General features: G+C 48.0%; 5 protein-coding genes across 5 annotated transcripts; 3 read left to right on the top strand and 2 right to left on the bottom strand.

Moving 5' to 3' along the window:
* Window positions 1–66: 66 nt before the first annotated feature.
* FPOAC1_009523 (uncharacterized protein) lies at window positions 67–338 on the top strand (the record flags this gene model as incomplete). The annotated part of the gene is made up of 2 exons (XM_044853949.1): window positions 67–173; window positions 239–338. 2 exons carry the CDS (start codon window positions 67–69, stop codon window positions 336–338), a joined length of 207 nt encoding a protein of 68 aa, XP_044706619.1.
* An 879-nt stretch (window positions 339–1217) lies between these two features.
* Window positions 1218–2272, bottom strand: FPOAC1_009522 (uncharacterized protein; the record flags this gene model as incomplete). The annotated part of the gene is made up of 5 exons (XM_044853948.1): window positions 1218–1364; window positions 1417–1864; window positions 1948–1970; window positions 2130–2156; window positions 2216–2272. 5 exons carry the CDS (start codon window positions 2270–2272, stop codon window positions 1218–1220), a joined length of 702 nt encoding a protein of 233 aa, XP_044706618.1.
* Window positions 2273–5045: 2773 nt separating this feature from the next.
* FPOAC1_009521 (uncharacterized protein) lies at window positions 5046–8304 on the top strand (the record flags this gene model as incomplete). The annotated part of the gene is made up of 4 exons (XM_044853947.1): window positions 5046–6407; window positions 6457–6895; window positions 6947–8166; window positions 8218–8304. 4 exons carry the CDS (start codon window positions 5046–5048, stop codon window positions 8302–8304), a joined length of 3108 nt encoding a protein of 1035 aa, XP_044706617.1.
* A 2172-nt stretch (window positions 8305–10476) lies between these two features.
* Window positions 10477–11508, bottom strand: FPOAC1_009520 (uncharacterized protein; the record flags this gene model as incomplete). The annotated part of the gene is made up of 1 exon (XM_044853946.1): window positions 10477–11508. One exon carries the CDS (start codon window positions 11506–11508, stop codon window positions 10477–10479), a length of 1032 nt encoding a protein of 343 aa, XP_044706616.1.
* Window positions 11509–14315: 2807 nt separating this feature from the next.
* On the top strand, window positions 14316–16029 carry FPOAC1_009519 (uncharacterized protein; the record flags this gene model as incomplete). The annotated part of the gene is made up of 3 exons (XM_044853945.1): window positions 14316–14590; window positions 14644–14827; window positions 14884–16029. 3 exons carry the CDS (start codon window positions 14316–14318, stop codon window positions 16027–16029), a joined length of 1605 nt encoding a protein of 534 aa, XP_044706615.1.
* Window positions 16030–23177: the final 7148 nt, after the last annotated feature.

Below are 23177 nucleotides of genomic sequence, written 5' to 3'. Positions count from 1 at the left end.
TTTAAGCTTCGCGTAGGTTGGTCTGGCACCTAAGGCACGTGAGCCGTGACGACAAAGATAGCTGAAATGTCTCATCACACCCCTCCTACGAGTAGTTATGAGTCTGAGTCTGAGGTTGGAAGACAATTCAAAGTGTATGTTGCTGACAATGTGCGAAGACTACCTACTGTATAGTAAATCTCACCAAAAGTAACATGTATACCGCATACACTGGATAACGCAGCTAAAAGTTTCGCAGTTCCACTTTTCTTGACTACAACTCATACCAGCTGGTCAGCAACACACTCAACCACCAGATAGCGGTCGAACCAACACTTCACCTCACTCAGGACAGATGACACCTATACTCGGTCACCGGGAATGAGACATTGCTTGATATTATAGATCTTCCGTAGTTTGTTCGTTACTGCTATTTCGAATTCAGTTTGAATTCCATGTGCCTTTGACTACCTACCTAGGAATTGACAGTCTGACTTATACGCAGCATCTCGTTGACGCGTAATCGAGTCTTTGTACACAGACCAGACACTGGGCTGAAAATGCATTCAGTCAGTATTGACCTTCCCAAGACCGCCTTTCCCTCCCATCTATTCTATCACTTAGTTATGTTGCCACAACACGCTTGTGTCCCATGCTGTATATACCCCTGGCAAGTTTGACTTGAGACACGCTTCATCGCTACCCACGTCAACAAGCCCTAAGCCAGCGCGTCAACCATGCGCGCACGTAGTTTCAGCAGATCACCAGAATGGCTCAATAGTTTGAAAATTTGATCGTGTTGGTAATATTCATGCGTACCCTAAAACAGATAACTCAAAACAGCGACAGTGGTATAACCGCATCCCTCCATGCCCTTCCTCACCCAGACTTTTTGCCCTCAACGTAAAAACACGTCGACCTTCTACCGCTCGCATTGTCTCAAACCTGACACGCCTAATGAAAACTGCCATGTCATGCGGGATATAATACAAAGAGGCATGATCGTGTAGAAGTGAACCCTCAATTCGAGTGTACCATCTCCAAAACATGAGATGGCTGAGGGTTGAATCATACAGACGCGATTCTTCGCGTACGTGCGCAAATAAACAGCCAAACAATCCCGCTCCAAACCAAACCATCGAAATTCCAGTAACCATACTTCCCGTGCCCTTGCCGTGAACAGATCCTTTAACGCCGTGGTCGTCATTAATTAAAGTTCAATACTACTCAGCGTCAGATTACGCCTTGGTAGCAGCGGCCTTCTTGGGCGCTGCCTTTTTAGGTGCAGCGGCCTTCTTGGCGGGGGCAGCCTTTGTGGTCTTTGCGACACGGCCGGCCTTTGTCTTTGTAAGAGCTGTCTCGGGCTTCTCAGCCTTGTCGGCAGTCTGGGACAAAGGTCAGTGTTTGGTCAACAGTAGTCGGATCGTCAGTACACACCTTCTTGGGGGCAGCAGCCTTCTTAGGAGCGGCAGCCTTCTTGGGGGCAGCCTTAGCAGGAGCAGCCTTCTCAGCCTTCTCGGTCTTTTCGGCCTTGTCGGTAGTCTTCTTCTCAGTTGTCTTCTTCTCAGCGGCAGCCTTCTTGGGGGCAGCGGCCTTCTTCTCAGCTGCGGGCTTCTTGGGAGCAGCAGCCTTCTTAGCAGCGGGCTTCTTAGCGACGGGCTTCTCGGCACTCTCCTTCTTCTCGGCGACCTTCTTGGGAGCGGCGGCCTTCTTAGGCTCAGGCTGCTTCTTGGCAAGCTTGGTACCGCCGGAGGGACCCTTGGGCTGCTCAAATACACCCTTGTCAACACCAGCCTTCAAGGCCTTGTTGAACAAAGAGTCAAACATGTTGTCGGTGACATTGAGAGTGTTGTTGGCCTTGACATATTTCTTCAAAGATTGACGGCTGTGTGACGAGTCAGCAACTGAAGGAGAAGGTAGGAGTGATAGCAAGAGCGCCAAAGGAAATAAGAAAATGGGGAGGCTTACCTAGAGCCCTTTCGGTCCTTGAGCTGTTGATGCGAAAGAAAGCACGTTAGTGGGTGAAACATAATGAAAAGACGGGTCATGTTGGGTGGGCTGGCGCGTGGCGATGGCCTCATGCGCGACCGAGAGACAAATGCGCGATGGTGTACGCGCCGGGAAACAAGGAGTTTTCAGAGTTCACATACGTTGACAATAGCATCAGTGATCATGTCCTAAAATGAAAATGTTAATAACTCGGACTATTGTATTGCCATGAATGAATTGGGCTCACCTGGTAGCTGGCGTGGCCAGAGGCCTTCTTGGGAGCGGCGGCAGCTTTGGCAGGCATTGTGACGGTTTGTGTATAGACAAGTGATGGATGCGTTGGAGATGAGAGCAAAGGCGCGGAACAGACGTTTGAGACGATTGAAAGAACTGAAAGACGTTTAATGTGTAAGGGATCAAGGAACAGACAGAATTATGTCGTCGGGCGCGTGGAGGGGACGGGGCATGTTTATATATTCAGCGGGGGCAGAGCGCAATCAGTAAAGGGACGGTAGCTCTTGCTCTCACTCTAGTCTGTCCCGCGCTCTTACAGCTTCGCGACGGGGACTGAGCTGTGCTGCACGGCGCCTGTGCACACCCGACTCATCTGGGCTACTAGCCTGCCCTGCAATGGGTCCCACTTGCCTCAGATGGGAAGAGGGGCATTTTTCTGAGCGCCACATTAAAAATGCTCATGCATGCTTAACACCCGTTGGCATGCGATTGCACAAAAGAGTGCACAAGGCCAAGAAGATCGTCATAAAACACATGAGCCTCGTTATCGCGTGTGCGGATTGGTTGAAGCTCTCTGCATAACTTGGTCCAGCCACATCCAGCTGGTCAGATTTGAGGGGATGCCAAGCCTGGACCCTCCAAGATATGGCACTTAAGGAAATGGGGCACCAAAAATGCCAAAATCATACCTGGGCACTGACCGATTTTTTTATTGGTCAGTCCAGACATCACCTCGGGTGAGGTGTACCTTTGTGTGATCTAGAGTCTGGCAAAATGTGAGCGCAACTCATGCCCCCGAACATCCATTTCCTTGGATTCTCCCGCTTCTTCGCTCGTCGTCTTTAACGAGATGAATCAGTCGATCTCTTCGTCTTCTTGCGAGTTTAGGGCAATCTTTTTTGCTTGGCGTAAGGTGGAGATTTCGTCGAATTATTGCGTATGATAAATGAGGCATCTCCCACCCTGGACGACCGTTGAGAGACGATTGAAAGAGCCATGCTCATTGTCGCATTCCGGATTACGACCGATAGCGTGATGTTTTTGCTTTTCCAGAGCTATTCAATGTCTTCATGAGAAAGAGCGACCCCGATAGTGTTGTTTCGACATTGTTCTGCGTTCATTTAGTCGAAATATAACACATATCGCGCAAAGTCACTTCCAAGTCTAAATCACAACCTCGCGCGTCGCATCTGAAGCTATCCACATCCCACCATTGTCTGATCATTAAACACAAATACACCACACCACATCAATATTTTTTCTGATCTGAGCATGGAACTATGTAAACATATAACTTGAGTTCCTTGTACACTTTTTTTTATTGAACGATAGTCCTTCATCGTCACGAGAAAGCGCAGAGATGTTGCATCACGACTTACACGGTCGGAGGCGTCCAACAATTACTACCTGATGAAAGAATCTGTTACGCGTCACACATACAAATCAAATATTAAGATTAAATAAGTTACGATAATAGTTAGAGGTGCATTTAAATCATTTAGTTCAAAATAAAACATTGATTAAAGACTTCGTACAGCTTGTTATATACCTTCCGCCTTGAAGGTTGACATATGTGCAGAGTCAACATTGGGTCAAATCAATCGTTGAGATTTTCCATTCATAAAACAACATACCAAAACAAACTCGTGTCACATAAAAATAAGAGACATTATAACTTACATCACACATATTTCTTTGTACCAATCTAACTCGAGCTTCTCTTTCACCATGTCTCCCTCTTTGACAGTAAACGCGCTACGTCAGGTGAGGTCAGGTGAGGGGCACACGATGTGGTATCGTGATTGCAGGCGTCTATTGCAACAAGTTTCTCGACCCGCCAAATGTTAAATACAAGTTTAGAGTATTGGATATACTACCTGACTTGTTCTCATTGCGTTTACTTTTCTCCTCCCAGCGATTCATAACTCAAGCTTAGGTTGGCGGTTGAAATTGGCTGATCCTGCGTTTGCCTGTCCAATGTAATTGGCAATTACGCTCTCCAACTCTCGTGCGGGCGACCCTTAGTCATTAGCAGTGTTATTTAGTTTCTCATTAGCTATGTCATTGATGACATTAATCGATCGCACATGTTGACGCCAAATCTAATTTTGGTACATGCGTAGAGGTTCTAGACGTCACGATGCACCAAACCCAATATTCAAAGCACTGTTGCACTGAGCCAGGATGAACGGTGAAGTAGATGAGATGATCGCTTGGAAATGTAAAAACAAAACCAAAAAAAAACCTTCTACAGACCCTCCCAGTTTTATTCAGGCAAGTATTATATCTTGAACGGAACGCATAGTTGTTCCTTTGTACATTTACTTATGGTTCATAAATATTAAATGCATTCATACCCTACGGCTTCACTTACACTTGCGAGGCTGGGTTACAGGTTGCGTCACATGACCCACTCGATAGATCACAGTGTCGTGTTACAGTGCATCGGTAGAATGACACTAGACGCTTTGCCAATCAAGGCAAGGCGGGATACGGAACACGATCGCCTAGAATGTCCACTCGGAAGGAGCAGTCAGAAAAGGCCAGCGAGGCAGGACACCTATCGTCGAAGATAGCAACTCGTTTCTTGTTACTCCTGAAGTTTATGGTGAATACCTTATTCCCAGCTTAGGAACGGATTTGAGAGATCATGTTTGCAATCTTCGGCATATAATTATTGTTGATTTCTCTTTCCACTGTTATTTGAGCTTTGCTACACATCATTCTACTATCTATTGCCCCACGTCTCCTTAAACTGGGCAGGCACATGCTCGTCCGATAGACAGATAGGTACTCACCTTCGATCTCCTCGCCCTTTTCGCATCCCGAACTTCAACACCGCCATGGCCGACTACGCCCAATACCACGCCCTCGGCCAGGGTGAGGTCATTGACCCGAACGACCCCAATCGAACCTCGCAGCCCAATCCTCAGCAATTCCAACCACCCATCGCTCCCTCGCCTTACCAGCAACAAGCATCACCATATGGTGCACCTCAGTATCTCGGAGGTCAACAAGCTCCTCCTCCCATGACTGGATCCCCTGCTCCAGTTCCAGGTTATGGATATGCGCCTCCCCTAACTCAGGGATCTCCAGGCCAAGCTGCGCCTCCACTAGATGCTTCGCTGGCTGCTCAGATGGGTGGGATGAGCTTGGGAGAAGGACACGGCACAACGAGGAAAAAGAAGAAGGACCGACATGCCTATCATACCGTCGAAGCTACCGGATCTTCACAGGCCTTCAATGGCATGCCTGCAGTGGGAACTTCTGCTACCCAATTTCTCGACAGCGTTCCAGGTGGCCCTGGGTTCGGGGGTCAATTTGGAAGTCCCCAGGGAACCCCCCAAATGCAAAGTCAGAGTCAGTTCGGTGCACCGGCCTTCAGTCCTGGCCCTATGGCTACTCAGCCTCCTGTCGGTGAGGGCATCGATGCGGCATCCATCTCGACCAGCGGGCCCAAAGGAGTATCGTCCGATGACCTGCCCAGTGTACCGGCCTCGCGAGACGCTTTGCAACAATACTACCTCAAGAACGTATACCCGACATTCGAACGACATGTTCCACCGCCATCCACAGTTTCATTTGTTGCCCATGATCAGGGCAACTCATCCCCGAAGTACACTCGACTTACCATGAATAATATCCCTGCAACCCAGGATGCACTACAAGCCACGGGACTGTCGCTCGGACTTCTTCTGCAGCCTCTGGCTCCTTTGCAGGCTGGAGAGCCCGATGTTCCAGTACTTGACTTTGGCGAACCCGGCCCCCCACGTTGTAGACGATGCCGAGCTTACATGAACCCCTTTATGATGTTCCGTTCAGGCGGAAACAAGTTCGTCTGTAACCTCTGCTCATATCCGAACGAAACCCCTGCTGAATATTTCGCTGCGACCAACCCGCAAGGCGTTCGAGTTGACCGTGATAGTCGTCCTGAGCTGTGCCGTGGTACTGTGGAGTTTGTGGTACCTAAGGAGTACTGGACCAGGGAGCCAGTTGGCCTACGATGGTTGTTCCTTATTGATGTTACCCAAGAATCTTACAACAAGGGTTATGTCGAGGCGTTTTGCGAGGGTATCCGTGTCGCTCTATATGGTGGCGAAGACCAAGAATTGGACGACAACGGAGAACCGAAACGTAGAATACCAGAAGGTACCAAGATTGGCTTTGTCACTTATGACAAGGATATTCACTTCTACAATGTTAACGTGAGTATGCCCCCACAATCATCCGAATATCCTCACTAACAGTTCACAGCCTGCCCTTGATCAAGCCCAAATGATGATCATGCCCGATCTTGAGGACCCCTTTGTACCCCTGAGCGAGGGACTCTTTGTTGACCCATACGAGTCCAAGGATGTGATTACGTCTCTGTTGACTAGATTGCCAGACATGTTCTCAACAATCAAGAACCCCGAACCCGCTCTTTTGGCTGCCTTGAACTCGGCACTTTCTGCGCTTGAGGCCACGGGAGGTAAGGTGGTGGCATCATGCTCTGCCCTACCGACCTGGGGCCCTGGTCGCCTGTTTTTGCGTGATAATGGCAACCAACCTGGAGGCGAAATAGATAAGAAGCTTTACACAACCGAGCATCCAGCTTGGAAGAAGGTCGCTGAGAAAATGGCAGCCTCGGGAGTAGGCGTTGATTTCTTCCTCGCTGCTCCATCGGGCGGCTACCTCGATATTGCTACCATCGGTGAGTTGAACTCACGACAGTCTAAGAAATTACGTTAACCATGTTTAACAGGTCACGTTGCTGCAACTACCGGCGGAGAAACATTCTATTATCCCAACTTCATCGCTGGGAGGGACAGCCGAAAACTGTCGCTTGAGATTTCCCATGCTGTGACCCGTGAAACTGGTTTCCAGGCTCTCATGAAAGTTCGATGCTCCAACGGACTTCAAGTTGCTGGCTACCATGGAAACTTTATCCAGCACACGTTCGGTGCTGATTTGGAGATCGGTGTTATTGACGCTGACAAGGCGATGGGTGTCACGTTCAGTTACGATGGAAAACTGGATTCCAAGCTGGATGCCCATTTTCAGTCCGCCCTCCTTTATACCACAGCTTCTGGCGAACGCCGTGTGCGGTGCTCCAACGTTATTGCTAGCGTCACCGAGACATCTAAGGAATCAGGTGTGCGTGAGCAAGGTATTCGTGAGTGCCTCAAGTTTGTTGACCAAGACGCCGTAATCGGTATGCTGGCCAAGGAGGCTAGCACGAAGCTGGCGACGACGTCAAGTAACCTCAAGGATATTCGCCACTGGCTGAGCGAGAAGGCTATTGATGTTCTTGCTTGCTATAGAAAACATGCCTCTCAGCAACACCCACCAGGACAGCTTGTCATGCCCGAGCGACTCAAAGAGTACTGCATGTATCTTCTCGGTCTCATCAAATGCCGAGCTATCAAGGGTGGCATTGAGAATTCCGACCGCAGAGTACACGAAATGCGTATGCTTCGTTCCATGGGAGGTCTTGAGCTCAGCTTGTATCTGTACCCCCGTATGATTCCTGTTCATAATCTGGCACCCGAAGAAGGTTTCGCCGACCCTGAGACAGGCCATCTGAAGATGCCACCTGCAATTCGCACGTCATTCTCTCGAGTGGAACCCGGCGGCGTGTATCTTGTGGACAATGGCCAACAATGTCTCCTTTGGTTCCACTCCCAAACATCCCCTAACCTCATCTCTGATCTATTCGGTGAGGACAAGGACTCCCTCAAGAGCTTGGATCCGTATACATCGGCTCTACCACAACTTGAGACACACTTGAATGCTCAAGTTCGCAACATCATCGAGTTTCTTCGTACGATGCGGGGTTCCAAGGGTCTTACGATCCAGCTTGCCAGACAAGGTATTGATGGTGCTGAATTTGATTTTGCCCGCATGCTTGTGGAGGACAGAAACAACGAGGCTCAGAGTTATGTGGACTGGCTGGTTCATATTCACAAGGGTGTTCAATTGGAGGTAAGTTCTGAATAACCAGTCGCAGGAACCTGACACTAACAATTCCTCAAGTTGAGCGGACAGCGTAAGAAGGAGGGCGATGAGACCTCCTCAGCAGCCTTGTCCAACTTTGCAGGCTTAAGACCATCTTATTGGTAGGAACTGATAGCATTGTTAATAGAATCGGGTATTGACTAGCGGTCTTTTATATGGAGTAATGCAAAATCAAAATTTGGTGAAAGAGAGGAGAAAGGAGAATGAAAGATGTTGAATAGTAGGTAGCACGAAACACACCGACCTACATTGTTGAATCACCTTTACTTCGTCACTTCCCCAAAGCTTTGGGTTTTTTTTTGTTTTTCTTTTTATTAATTTCCTCTCGGTTAGTACTGGTAGACACTTGCAATTCGAGGATTCCGCAGACATCTACCAGTAATCACTGCAACACTACGAGCCATGATTATGTCATTATTTGTAAGAGGGGAAAGATTGTGATTCATCCCTTGCAGTAGACCTCTTTTCTTATTTCTCCCTCCTATTTCCTCGTTGTTATCTCTCAGTTTCACTTTGGCGGTCAGTCAAATTTGGTGTTACTGCATGTCGCCTTTCTGCATAACTGTTCTGAAACAAAACTCCCCACTCCGGAGGTTGCCCTTTATTATATTGATCCTTGCTTTGACGTTTCTTGATTCCATATTCCTCACCGTCTTTACGCCATTGTAGCGCCTCTTCGTGGCAGAAGCATGTTCGATGCAACGCGACGAGAGCATATGCAGTGCAATGGTGGCACAATCGAGATATGTGCAACGAAGGGATAGTAAGGGGAGGAGTAAACAAACGTTTATTTGAGAACTTGGTTTACTGTATACACGATATGAAGAGGCGGTGGAGAATGGGAACACAAAGATATCGAGGCTTGGGGTTGTGCATGGAAGAGACCATGAAAGTCATGTTGGCTTGAGAATGTTTTACATAAGCCCTTGCTTGCGTAGCCCTATCTTACTCATTAGACATGCATAAAATGATCTGCCGCTAGTCCTGTGGCTATGATCTTCGACATGCATCTGGTTCTGCAGTTGTCCAAGTTCAGTGTAGTCTTCTTCCCCCCCTTGCGAGTGGCCGCGGCTGAAAACCCGCCTGTCGATGTTACACGCGAAGGAAGAGCCGTGTAAGCGCTGTATATATGGCCTGCATCGATATAGCACCGTACTGTGTCGATGAAGAGAGTTTTCTGTCCCGTACGGGTAGGATAATGACGACTAGGAAGTACACTGTGTGATCGGCGATTGACATCGAGGGGAAAAAACAATGGCAGTTATCTCTTGACCGGCTAAGAAGTGCCCGGTACTCAATCAGGCTGTCTGACAACACGCACTGCATTCTGGCTTTGTTTCTCGAAGAGTACGTATTCAACTTTGGCCTTGCCACCGTCAAAGGATGCCCGCAGGTACACGCTATGACAGCATATCAGGGTTCAACTGTGTTCAACCTGAATTGATAGGAGGATTATACTGGGTAAGGAATCATTCGTCCATTGCTTTGTCTTGAGTAGGAAAACAGAAGTCAACATGAAAATAGGGGCTACCAATGAATTCGTCTTGAATAAGATTTTTGAGTCACGTTCCTCTTTTCTCGTACCGAAATGTCATCGGTGCTTCTGAGAAGTCACCGCTGTCGTCTTGACCGAGTTCGAGTCATCAAATCCACAGGTAGCATTAGGGACAGAGACAGTAAAAGTACACTCAATAATCCAATGTGTAACATGATAGACAAAGAACACTCGTTAAAATATAGAGCTAAATATATCTGTGATACAGCCAACGCCAATACCATCTCTCATTCGTCATGATACAAAAGCCTGACAGGCCACTTGTAGATCGGGAATCAATAAGGCGCCAACCATCAATCCAAAACACCAAAAAGAAATTCGCCATTAAACTGAAGGCGATCCACAACAGGTAATGAAACAAAAAGAATCGTCTGTGACACATCACTCATCCTGGCTTGGCTCGGTTGCATTCCGGGATCCTTGATATAATTGTTGTAAAACAATACATCCTTCGTGGATCCTTCTAAGCGCTCAACATTTTTCTTGTTCTTTAGCAGACCGATAATACGCGGAAAAGTGCAGTTGAGTCGAAAAAGAAACGTTTCGCAGGGGTCCCACGAAGTCGGTTGGTCTCAGAAAGATGAGTACTGCGAGATCTGTCATATGGGCATATCTGAGACAACTTGTTTTCCCTGTCTCTGGCCCCGCTCGAGACGCTGACTCAGTTGGCTCTGAGTCTTATGAGGGACTATGGGATCTGTCTTGGACTGACACAAACCAGCTCATGTTGTAATCATACCAAGTCCGTATCGTGGATCAGGCTGTCGAAGAACTCGGTCTACCTCTGCGGGATCAAAGACATGTTCAAAAATTTGGCGATCAGTAGGGACATTGCTGTGGCTTTTGCTTGTCGTAGATGAGGTTGATGATCCAGATCTGGATTTGCTCTTTGAGCCGCTTTCCTTTTTAACGATCTCATCTAGAATGTGGCGCATTGTACTTTGTTGAGGGTCTTCAAAGACAAAGACCACGTAGGCAAATTGCCCTCGTAAGTCAGGATCGAAAAGGAAGACATCCCGCCAGAGCTCTGCCAGCTCTTGAGGAGGGTTGCGATATCCATTGCCCAAACCAAAGTCCCCAATGACCACACGGTCGTATCCGTTGTAAAGGCATATGCGGAGAGCGCCACGAAGCTTATCGCGGGTCATCTCACGTTCTTCTGCAAAAGAGTATTTGAGGCCGTTGTCCTTGAGTTTTGGCCACCTGGTCGGTGGTACTGACACGACGGGGAGGTCATACCAGCTGTCTAGCCTATCGTAACGATCGTGAGGACCACGGCAGACCACTACAGCATCCGAAAAGATACCGCCTTGTGATGGAATGGGATAGTTGTTGGACTCTGGGGAGTTTGGCCAAGGTGTATTGAGTGTGGCTGAAAGGTTGCTTCGTCTGCATAGCTTTTCCTCATACCCGACGCATCCAGTTTCCCAGTCCCCTCCAGGCCTGCGTTCATTGGCAGCGCAAATGAAAGGAATACGAACGCGGGGGCCACCCATGGCCTCGCTTTGTTGTGTGTCCATGCCTGCGTAGGCCAATGCCTGCATGACCGGATCTCCAACATCGATTCTGAACGTTGGTGGCCGTGTTGAAGGTTTCTGACGCTGGATGGCGAGTTGTGCAATGGGCTGCCGGTAGAGGTAAGAGTATGGTGGAAACATCTCGCCATAGTTCTTTTTCACAAGCGGTATAAAGTTCCTCTTAGTATCAGCTGCAACCTCTGAAGGCCGTACCCGGCTAGATCTTGGAGGCGCCATGACGATAGTGGTAAGTTTGGGCTAAAGGGATGACTTTATTATGCCTTAAGGCGAGCTCGAGATAAGAAGATACCAAGAAGTCGAGAGCAATAAAGTGAAAAGTGAAAAGTGCAGTGTCTGGTTTAATGTGCCTAGTCCGGCAAGAGGAGCAGTGCGAGTGAGTATCAATGGTTAGATGAGGATAGAAGGATGCCAAATACAAATTACGATGAAGGGCGGCAGGGTCTTATATGCACACTTGGCATATAGTCTGAAAAAGCAACATGGTTGAGAAAACTGTCACCAGACAAGACTCAGGATCTCACAGTCTGATTGACTGACGACCCTAGGGCAAGCGAGAGAGGGAGGTATGGACACTGGGTTGTGTGACCCAATATGTTCAAGATCTGAACCACTTGTTTAGAAACAGACTCGGCCTGAGGCGAGGCAACAAGCCAAACAAAGGGCAGAAGAAGAAAAGAGACCAGCATCACTTTATGGGTACGGCAAGACGTGGGTGCTAAAACGGGGTCGCATCGCTTGACGACATGTCCCAGCAGGCATAGCTCTGGTAGATGGATTTAAGGATGTACAGGCTGCAGATAGTATGTACACAAAGCAAATGCAGGGCCAAACGAATCAAGAAAGCCATGAGCAGGTACAAAGGAAAGGCCCATCAAATTGGGGGTACCAGGGACTGGGAAGCACGTATCGTAGTCGGCCGGGGATCTGTGCCGCGCCAGATCTTAGGTACCATCGCAGACGTACAGTGCCGCATAGGCCCCGGCAGCCAAGTTGACGGAACCAGGGTGGGCTACACTGAAGGTCGGGAACCGTGGAGCATCTGCGAGATCTCACGGGAACACAGACGGCGCCGTCATCTCAAGACGGAGCAAGCAATCACGCTGGTTGGGCTATTTGACGACCAGGGCCATAGAGAAATATGATCTTTATCGGCGGGCCTGAGACACAACTGGCCGGGACATTGTTGCGAATCAAGATCTGTGGCACCCTTTCATCTCGCCTGGTAGAAGCTTGTGTCCAAGCGGATACCCGGGGCGGTGGACCAACGCCAGCTTCAACATCAGCTCGTGGAGGAGACAAGATGAACGTGTGAGATGAGACGAGACAAGACGAGGTGTGGTTGTGGGGGCTTGTGACGAGGAGGCTCAGCTGCTGGAACCGAGGACGTGGAAGACTAAAGAAACCGAACGCGCATTGGTAAATCTGACGACATAGACCTTGTCGGTTCGTTGCAAGTGGTATCTGGCTAACCTCATCAAGTACAATCCTGCACAGGATTCCACATGTTGGGCGGAAACTGTGCGGAGTGCGCAATCGATCGGTTCACGATGTGAGACATGGAAAACCGCATAAAACCCAGTCACGATGTTCAGGCTGAGACAGAACGAGAGCCGGGGGGAGACGCTACGATACGGAAGGTTGCGGTGTGGGCTTGCTTTTTTCAGGCCGAATGATGTCGGGAGCTGTCTCTCGTTGGAGCGAGGAAATTGGTGAATTCGCATTTTTTGGCTTTGGGCTAACTAGTTGAGAGAAACACGCTTGTTTCGATTGGGTGGGCTGGTGTCTTGTTTTGTCGTGTCTCGTGAGAAGTGTAGACGTCAAGTGTGAGTGGGTGGGCAGTAGCGGTTCATTGATGAGGAGATGCCTAGTTTCGTCTGTCACTGACGATTTGTTTGCTCAATTTGGGTTTGATCGGATTTGAAATGGAATTGCAGGCAGGCAGGCATATGGTGATGTGATTGATCCTGACTGAGGCTGAAGCTCAGCCTGAGATTTTGGCGTCGTTACTATAGTGAGATACTAATGTTAGGTAGGTACCTACCTTAGTAGTAAGTTCAGGTGAAGACAGGAAAATGTCTTTGACGGGATATGAAACTATAGCAGGGGCCTCCTGAAACGTATGTGGAAAGGAAAGGGCCACCACTATCCCTTGTCCTGTTCCTTCCATTATATGGATGCAGAGTGAGAGTAAAATTGCTTGTTTCCCGGCCAGCACCTGCTTCCCTTGTTTGATGAATAGAAGGAGGAAAGTACCGGTTTATGTTTTTGGCAAGGGAGGTACGACCCAGTGCCGTGGCTCTGGTCATGAAATTACTACTAACCTTAACAGCTCTGCAGGTTACCTACCATCTGTGCCTTCTGGGAAGGAAAAAAAGAAAAAAGAAGAAAAGGCTATCCAACGCTATCATGCCATGCGCACAGAGACCACCAAGTTTAGCCAAGACATTCGCGATGAGAACCAGTCAGCATCTCTATGAAAGCTTCAAACCACCAACAAGCGAGAATGACACCCTTGACCTGGCCGGCTGAATGGAACCTCCCCCAATCTCAGCTGAAGTCCGAGCTGCTGTATCTAACCAGATCTCAGTGAAGATCCGATGCGGTACATGTTATTAAGGGCCCGGCGCTTGACCATAATGGGAATTACAGCTCGATGATTGAGTTCATAGCACACTTTTCCATTCGTACTCTAATCGATAGTACCTGACGGGCGGCGATTAGGTTACCCTAGACCAAGCCCATGATGTGCCCAAAAAAATCCCCTCCATCCAACCATTTTTTGATGGAAACTTGGCATCCCTTGCGTTTGGCACGCTAACATTGACATAACATCACATCACATTTCGCTCACCAACGAGGCGTAATCATTTCTCCATTTTTTTTTTACTATACGAGACAAAGATAAGACACACTTTATTTCCACCAGAGTGGTCCCGTGGTTGGGTGTCTAAACAAGCAACTCGCAAAGTGTTAGCTTCCACTGTGTTGTCCCCGATCGGACTTCCGACTCGTCGTCTTTCACAATGAGATCGTTCCGTGCACACAGAGTTCCAAAAACGGTAAGACTATGGCCCCAACGAAGGTTTTACGCGGTTAGGGTTCCTGGCGAGTGCCAGAAGGATATCAGGACCGTGGCTGAGCTCAAAGCGTGGGGTCCGTCATCCCCTGTGCCTGATGTTGAGGTTTCTGGATGGGTAAGATCAGTACGAAAGAGCTCAGGGGTACGGTTTATCGATATCACCGACGGCTCTTCCATGCGGCCTGTTCAAGTGGTTGTGGATAAGAGTTTAGCTGCCGAGTATGTAGCCTGAAAATCCCACATATTGATCAATTTGGCTGACATGTTCGCAGCATGCGCCCAGGCGCAGCTGTCCGCCTAAAAGGAACATGGGTTGATGAGAGCGGGAAGAAATCTTCCATTGATGGCTCGGCTCAGACTTCTGATACCGCGGTTGAGTGCGAGACTTCGATAAGTCCAGAACAGCCTGAGCTGAAAGTATCAGAGGTGGAAATCCTAGGTGGTTCTGACCCCATGGTACGTGTACCAAGATAATTCCAATATATGAGAACCTTCTTCTCACATAGTCCTAGACATACCCGATACAGAACAAATACCAGTCTCCTGAAAGTCTTCGAACCATCTCCCATCTTCGACCGCGAACACCTCTCAACTCCACTATGCTACGCCTGCGGTCAGATGCCACCGCCATGCTCACACAATTCTTTTTCCGCGAGAGATTTCAACAGACGCATCCCCCTATAATTACTTCATCTGATTGCGAAGGGGCGGGCGAGGCATTCGCTGTCAAGGCATCGTCTCCAGATGAGTTCTTCCGTGAGCCCAAGTATCTGACGGTTTCCTCTCAACTTCACCTCGAGGCTCTCGCCCAAGCTCTCGGCAATGTCTGGACCTTGTCCCCAACTTTCCGAGCTGAACAGAGTGATACTTCACGACATCTCAGCGAATTCTATATGCTCGAGGCGGAGATGAGTTTCGTCGACGACATGAATGAAGTCATGAACCTGGCACAGCGCATGCTGAACTCGCTGACAAGCGGCCTGAAGGAACTCAATGCTGCTAAGGAACTTGAACATAATCGGGTTGATTCGAAGGAGCCTTCCGAGCGTCTCGCGTTCAAAGACCTCGTTGAGCAAGAACATCTGGACCGCCGATGGCGAGGCATGCTCACAACTACGACATGGCCTCGCATTACTTACAGTGAAGCTATTGAGATCTTGGAGCCTATTGCCGATCAGTTCGAATATAAGCCTCAATGGGGCGCTGGATTGCAGTCTGAGCATGAGAAGTATCTTGCGGAGAAGATTGGGTACGACGAGACTACAGATGCCTATGTCCCAGTATTCATCACACAATACCCGCGAGATATAAAGGCTTTCTACATGCGACAGTCGTCTTCGCCCCCATCATTTGGTTTGACGGTTGACTGTTTCGACCTCTTAGTTCCCAATGTGGGAGAACTGGCTGGTGGCTCTATGCGTGAACATCGACTGCCCCAGCTTGAAGAAAACATGCGAGCACTGGGACTCGAGGTCCCTAGCAAACGCTCTGCTGGAGGCAAGGAACTGGCATGGTACCTCGACTTGCGTCGTTGGGGTTGTCCTCCTCATGGTGGCTTTGGACTTGGTTTCGATCGACTCCTGAGTTACCTCTCTGGCGTGCAGAACGTCCGCGATGTTGTCCCCTTCCCGCGCCACTATCATCGATGTGACTGCTGATCACATCCACATGCAATTGCATATCCTGTCACTCTTGTCACTTCCTGAACTCAAGTTTGATCTTCACTGTTTTTCCACATCTAGCAGAGCATACTCGTTAATGCCTGCCTACCTTGGATACAACCCGTCTTGGATGCTGCGATCCACTTGCGCGAGCGACATGATACTCGCATGCTTTGGTAGTGATACGTTGCACGTATCAAGGCAAGCGACACTTGTGTATCGCAGCAGGGCAAACGGTCACAAGGGAGCATGGAGCGATTCCCGTGTAATTGGGTGGAGTCGACGAGTACTGTGTGACACGACGATAGACTCATGGTGCATCTTGGCCGTGCGAGCTGGATGCGGTGAAGAGAAGCTGCTAGTTCGATTCGGATGAGTGCATACAGTGCTTACACGATCTTCTTCAGCAACGCGTTACCGACGGGGATGGCACTGGATCTTCCGATAGCTGGGGAGATTGAGTGTGGGATCTGACAGAGATCTGACAAGGGCTAGGTTTTTCTGGATCTTTGGTCCATGTCTGTATGTTTGTCCCTTGGAGGTTATGTGTTCCTCTGTGTATACTATAGATCATTACTGTTCCAATTATGTTATGACATATGATAAACGAGACTAGACAATACATCTCATAGGAGTTTTGAGCCTGACGTTTCCAGGCGTTATTTGACCTGGCAAGTTATTCGAAAAGGGGCTTGTGGTTCTAGATCCGCTTTACAGGCTTGCCGTGTTTCCCTATGACCGTGGCACGGTAGATAGGACGAACATATATCCGACTCTGTACATCAAACATCCAGACGGTAGCGTCTTACAGTCGCCGATTATAGCTATGCTTGCTACGTTTGTACGTTCTTTACACAGTTCGCTGTTTGTGTTAGCCTCCCTAATCCGATGTTACGAGATGGAGTATTGCGAACACATAGACTTTGCCCTTGCAGCAGAGGCCTAGTTAGATGGATCGGTACTGGATTCGATCCTATGGTTCGTAATAGCATATTTAGGATTCTCTCGTTGTGTAGCTCCATTCAAGGTGGTGTATAGGGGATGATTGACGAAACAGCCGAACCATGGTAGGCTCCAAGAATAGTAGGACCTATCTAGGATAGATAGATAGCCATGAAGCCCAAACAAGAGATAAAGTTATATATATACCGTGGAGCTATACTGCTACGAAACATGGGTTCCACCTCGACATGATGGTGTAGAGGAATCACCATCAATGTCTTGACATGATCCATTGAGGACCTGGTACTCAATCACCTGTTCAATATAGCTTGGTGTTTTTCCGTCAGCACAATTAAATATCCGCAGTATGGTTTCGTGGTAGTCATGATTAGTATATGTCCCTGCATGACTTACAAACAGGAGATGCCGAAATCTTCCCTGGCTAAAACCATTTGGTTTCAAGTCTTTCCCGATACTCCGTTGCATCACAGGCACAAGGGAACGACACGTACCCAACAGCCTGGAGCAGACTCGAATATTGATGGTACTACGGAAGGAGTATGCATTCAGATGTATGAAAAACAGGCGAGTTACGCTGATATCGCTGTTTCCAATTTGTGACAAACGTGTCTACCCTGAAGCCACAACTTGAGAGGTTCGGCAAGTTCAACAACATCATGATAGATAATAGCTTACATTTCTCGTGACTGCAACTAAACGGCAACTTCCATGTCCAACCCCAGTGCCCGTATAGATATCCAATAACTAGTCTTGTTCCAATCAACTACATATTGTAATTTACCGCGCAGTATGTAATCACTCGATGGCTATTCGGATGTACGGCCCCCTTTTGAAGCAGTAGCAGAGTCAGAACTAGAACCAGGGGCCGAGTACTGGATAAAACGGCATCACAACGGCGCCAAACAAAAGTAATAGTCCCGAAACACCGCCACCACGAAACTTTGACAATATGGAGGGGAACAAAATGAGAGAGAGCGAAACGAACATGTGTTGCTTTGCCTATCACTGCCACTGTCACTGCATCAGGGAAGGGGAAATACTCGTCATCCACCAGTCGTATTGCTCGCAGGGACTAAACCCAACGTTTCATAAGCAGAGCAAGGGCACGGCTTAAACGGCACGGAGATATTGGGGCACGTCAAGTTAAGTTGCAGTAGGTTTGGAACCATTGGCAAGAATAATAATAAGCATATCTGTCCATCTTGCGGCGTATGCCATCATCCCGTGGCGCAGTGACCCAACGATCGTGCCGACGCAGCCGTTCTGGGCTGGGGGGTGTGAGAATACTACGTATTACGGATGGATTTGTGGATGCTTTTGGTCAAGCGGCGGCCTTATTTCCGTAGTCTTTATCAAGTCAGTCGTTTTACAAAAGAGAGACGAAATAAAAGAGTACAGACAACAGTGATGGGGTTTACCTGCTCAGTAACTTACCTATTGTTAGTTACCGCGGGAATACGGCACGTTATTTGTTATCAGTATTGTCGCCTTTGCTGTCACGGTCACTATCAATATGGATATATTGTGGACTTTGGAAGAAAAGATGGAAGGAAATAACGGGTCCCGAGAACAACAACTCTTCCGTGCCAAGCACCGAAGGTTCGGCCCTTTGAAAGACCCATAATCACCGTCGACGGTGTTGGTATCAGTGTCAGTTCAGGTCCTACTATGAGTCGTGTTGTTCCTGTTGTGCCTTTTGCTGGGGCTCTTGAAGAGTAATAGCGTGCCCGAGAGCTAAGACAATTATATCCATTTTGACCTGAAGAAAGAAAGAAAAAGTAAAAAAAGAAAGAAAAAAAGGACCAGATTCAAGTTGAATGCAAATCCAGCAGATCCATTCGGTTATAACGGCTCTCCTACTCTGTACTTTTTCATGGACATAGTTCTTAATATTATGTCCGGTTTTGCCGGAAGCTTGGCATATTGACGTCTCATGTTTACGAAAGAATGGCACGTCGAGTTACCTAATTCAATGTCACTGGCAAAAGTTCTGTTGCAAACGAGGTAGAACCAGGGTCCCTGATTACTGCTTCGAGTAAACCCCCCCCTCCTTCACAGTTGCAAATAAGCTTAAGATGGGGACAAGGGTTGTGCGGGAACTCTCTTTTTTTCTTGTCAAAGATATGTGCAGACAGGAAATATCACGTATTTTCTTGTCCCTCAGATAGGTAGGTACTAGGTAGATGAGTTAGTAGGTATAGCGGTCAGTTGTTATACCCTGATGGCCTTTGTTTTCTTCAACGATAGGTGATGATCCCAAGACGATCACACTCGATCTGCATGCAAAAGTACTGCACTACAGATAAAGGGTCAAAACACACGGCACTCGAGACGACCACACAGACAATACAAGTAAAAACAGCGCAAAATTAACGACGATCAATTGGAGATGCCGACTTATCCATGTGGCCCCCTGATTCGGGAAATGGGCACACATTCCGTTAGATAATAGAGTATCCGCTAGTGGAACCCTCTGACGATACCGTCGCGCTTTGATCGGGTTTTCATCATCGTGGAGTCTTTTCTTCTTCTTTCTACTCCTCTTTGTTGTTTTTCGTTGGCCAATGTAAATCTCTGTTCTTTTTCTTTTCACTTATGGATCCACGGAAATGTTCCATGATTATTCTTTCGCCCCCGTAAATCAATGCATTTCGTCATACGTGACTAATAGTTTCTTTTCTCTCTCTCTCTCTCTTTTCTCTCTACCTAGTCATTCATTTCATAAAACAAGACCCCCTTGTAACTCTCATTTCTATTGGATCGTATAATTTTGTCCCTTTGCATGATTGATCTACCCAATTATGTCGTCTGAGTGACCCTCCCTTTCAGCCTCATCTGACAGAAAGGTCCAGACTCTAGACCCTCCAACGCCAACGGGCAGGCTCAGAAATTATGCTTACCTGGTGTCTCTGCTGTTTATAGGCTAGCTCGTATGAGCTTAAAAGACACCGACTTTGAATCAACGGGCAGGCAGGTAAGTAAGCAGGCAGGGTAGGTCAATTTAGCCAAATGCAAATGATTTTACGCCCGTCAACGATTCGGTTCTCGACTCAACCTCGCAGATGATCATTTTGTTTTCTCTGAGCACATTTCATGTTAATGCCCATGTCAATAACAATAATAACGCGACAGCGCCGAGTCGAGACTCTGACGATGAATAAGTCTGGGCCAAGACTTGGCGGGAGGGGGTCCAGAATGAGTTTTGTGTCAAGTTGCCAGAGCACAGCACAGCACAGCACAGCACAGCACAGCACAGCACAGCACATGGTGGTGGACGCACTCTTAAGCGAGGTTGGCTAATAGACTTTTTCTTTCTTTACCTCTTTATCTGCGGGCGGTGATGGACTTGGCTGGGGCTGTACGTAGCTTGTTGAGGCTTGTCACGATGCAGCGTAACGTATCATGACCTGGACCTGCCAAGTTGCACTAAATTATAGGTGGGTTTTATGTGGCTCACGTCTTCTAACCAGCTGGCCCATCAAAGAACCAACTAAAAAGAAAGAGAAGAAGATTCTCGTGGTTTTGGGTTGAAACTTAAGCTTATAATATTGATGTGGGTGTTCCTCGAAGTATAATGATTAAGCTTACAATACAATATAGGCTTGCAGTAGTACAATCTTGTCACCGATAATCTGTTTCGGCATTTGCAGGATTGGGTTCTTGTTGCATTAGATGACAGCTCATAGTACCTACTCTGTAGTAGTGTTTATCAGAGAGCGGCCGTGATACTGTGCACTTCAGTACAGTGCAGTCGATCACCCCCTTTTAATCGTCATGATTAGAATTAGAGTCAAAAATCAGATTCATGCTCCTGGTCTTTGCACAGGTAGATCGGCGACTAGGTGAGATGGTTTTTTCTTCTTCACGATGGTCTGAAAAACTTAGTAAGTAATTGGGGCGAAAGGCTTAAAAAGACATAATACAGAGAGTATGGAGACAATGGGCACAACAGATAAAGGGGTGTATCTCCCCTAGTGAGCCAATTAGACGACTGCTGCAAAATGGATAAGAAAATAAAACATGAAAATAAAATAAGCATGCAGCCACCGAGCGCCAAGCTTTTATCGGCCTGCACGGTAAAATTTTTTTAGAGAGCTTGGAGCTGTTTGGGTTTGGCAGTGTCGCAAGCTAGAACAGGTTAGGGCGACAGAGTTTACTGTTAGTAGTTTATCAGCAAGTAAGTTGAAGTGGCGTCAGCCGAGTCATTATCGACAGGGTTCAGTACGGACAGATCGGCACGCGAGAATTAGAAATATGGAGAGGCCCTGTCTAGCGCGCGACCTTAAAACAGCGCTTCGAAGAATGAGATGCCGATATATCCAGATGGTGACATTTGAAGTCTCCGCCATGACGACTTTAGAATCTCCCTTATCTGGCATCTACATAGTAACATCTGGCATTTACCATTTAGATATAGAGTCTCTCTTAAACACTAACCCAGCTTGAGCATTTGTGTATAAAAAAAAGGTTTCAATTCATCTTGGCACTCAGCTGATTCTCTACTTGGCTCCATCATCAAAAAGCCTTGGCTATGAGAAAGAGAAAAAGCCAAGATAAAATTCCCTTGATCCACCCGATACCGCGAACACTCTCGGGAATAATCAGCTGCAACAAGTGCGCCCCAGATATACCAGAATCAGAAACCTCCAGCCCATTTTTGTTTCCGCCAGGGCCCACCCTCCGAATGGTACCCCTGTAAAGCCAAGACGGTTGGGACGGCATCTTTGGAACCGTACCAAGACCACCCATTCTCAAGCCATGGGCTCTAGTTGACGGCCGACAATGTCAAGCATGTGTCCTTTTTTTTTGTTTTTTTTCGTTCAAGGCAGGGGTAGATAGGGTCCCCATGTCTACTGTGGTGATATCGTTTGATTGAAGCGTCGCTGCTCCCATGGGATTGGAGCAGAACGTCCTGTTTTCCCTCTCGGTGCTCTGGCATCTACTGCAGACACCCCCCCCCCCTTGGGGCGGAATGGCAGCCGTGCCAAGCAAGTGGCTGACAACGCTTAAATTCATGCTTAAACCAGGGCGCCTTGTTTGCTCGAATAAGAGGCCGCCTGACCCAAGGTACCATCCAGCGCCGAGCCGTCTTGGGCTCTTGGCAGCCATGGATGAATTACGATTTAACAAATTGGGGTGACTCGTAAAATAAACGCCATGTCTCTTTTCCGCGGTATCGTGAGATGTCGCTTTTTTAACCCATGGGTTTCTTTTGGTATCGTATGATGTGATCTGAACTATTGTTTTAGTTAGGCCTTTGTCAGGGGCAGCTGCAACCATTACTTGTACTCAAAACACATCAACAAGAACTATGGGCTTTACCAAGCCTTGGCCATGCATCCTACAGTATAACCAAGTATACTGTTTGAGCCCCCAAACCCAATACAGGTCAATTGAAGCGCCTTGACTGTCGTATCTCAATTCTTGGAACCTTGGACTTGCCTACCTATAGTACCCAGTACAGTACCTACGTACAGTAACCTAAACTGCCCGCAGTGCACCCACGCTGTGAGCCGATTTCCCGAGCTCCCTCTCTGGGCCCTCCTTCCAAGTTCAAAACAGCAGGGGTCGTCTTGGCTCTGTGACACAACAGAGCGACATTCATAGGTCAATGTCGAGCCAAGCTTTAGACAAGCCTGGAAAAGCAGGGAGATGAGAGGCTTGAGCAATGACGATCCTTTTTTGACTGCTGCGTCAAAGTCCACGTCTCAGCATCCAGTTGTTTACAGTACCAAGACCCGTGGCAGCCGAAGGCGGTGACGACGACAACAAGAGCAAGTCCCTTGATTAGGTAGGTAGGTAGGTATTCACGCAGAGCGAGAAGAAAAAACACAAGAATCTTTGGGGGCCGTGGCTCTAGAATAACAGATACATACATACCGAGACAGAGACGAGACACCAAATCGGCAGCACGGCACAGGCGACGTCATGTTCTTGGGGACGTGGGGAATGGGGGAAGTCTCATAATAAACTAACCGCCGATTTTCCCGAGTTGACCTCTCTAATTGTTTTGTGTATTTTGTACTGCTGCACTAGGTAGATCACAGCCCGTAAAGCACAGAGCAGACTTGCGGCTGGTGAAAAGGAACATGTTACGTGTACAATGGTTGACCACCGTGTTAGAACAAGCATTGCACTAGAGGCGGCCTGGTCGATCTTGAAACCCTTCATCTTGTATTAGA

The sequence above is a fragment of the Fusarium poae genome, chromosome 3 (genome assembly GCF_019609905.1).
Source record: "Fusarium poae strain DAOMC 252244 chromosome 3, whole genome shotgun sequence".
Classification (NCBI taxonomy): Eukaryota; Fungi; Ascomycota; class Sordariomycetes; order Hypocreales; family Nectriaceae; genus Fusarium; species Fusarium poae.
The sequence above is the reverse complement of the archived record's forward strand: the minus strand, read 5'-3'. Positions and strand labels throughout refer to the sequence as shown.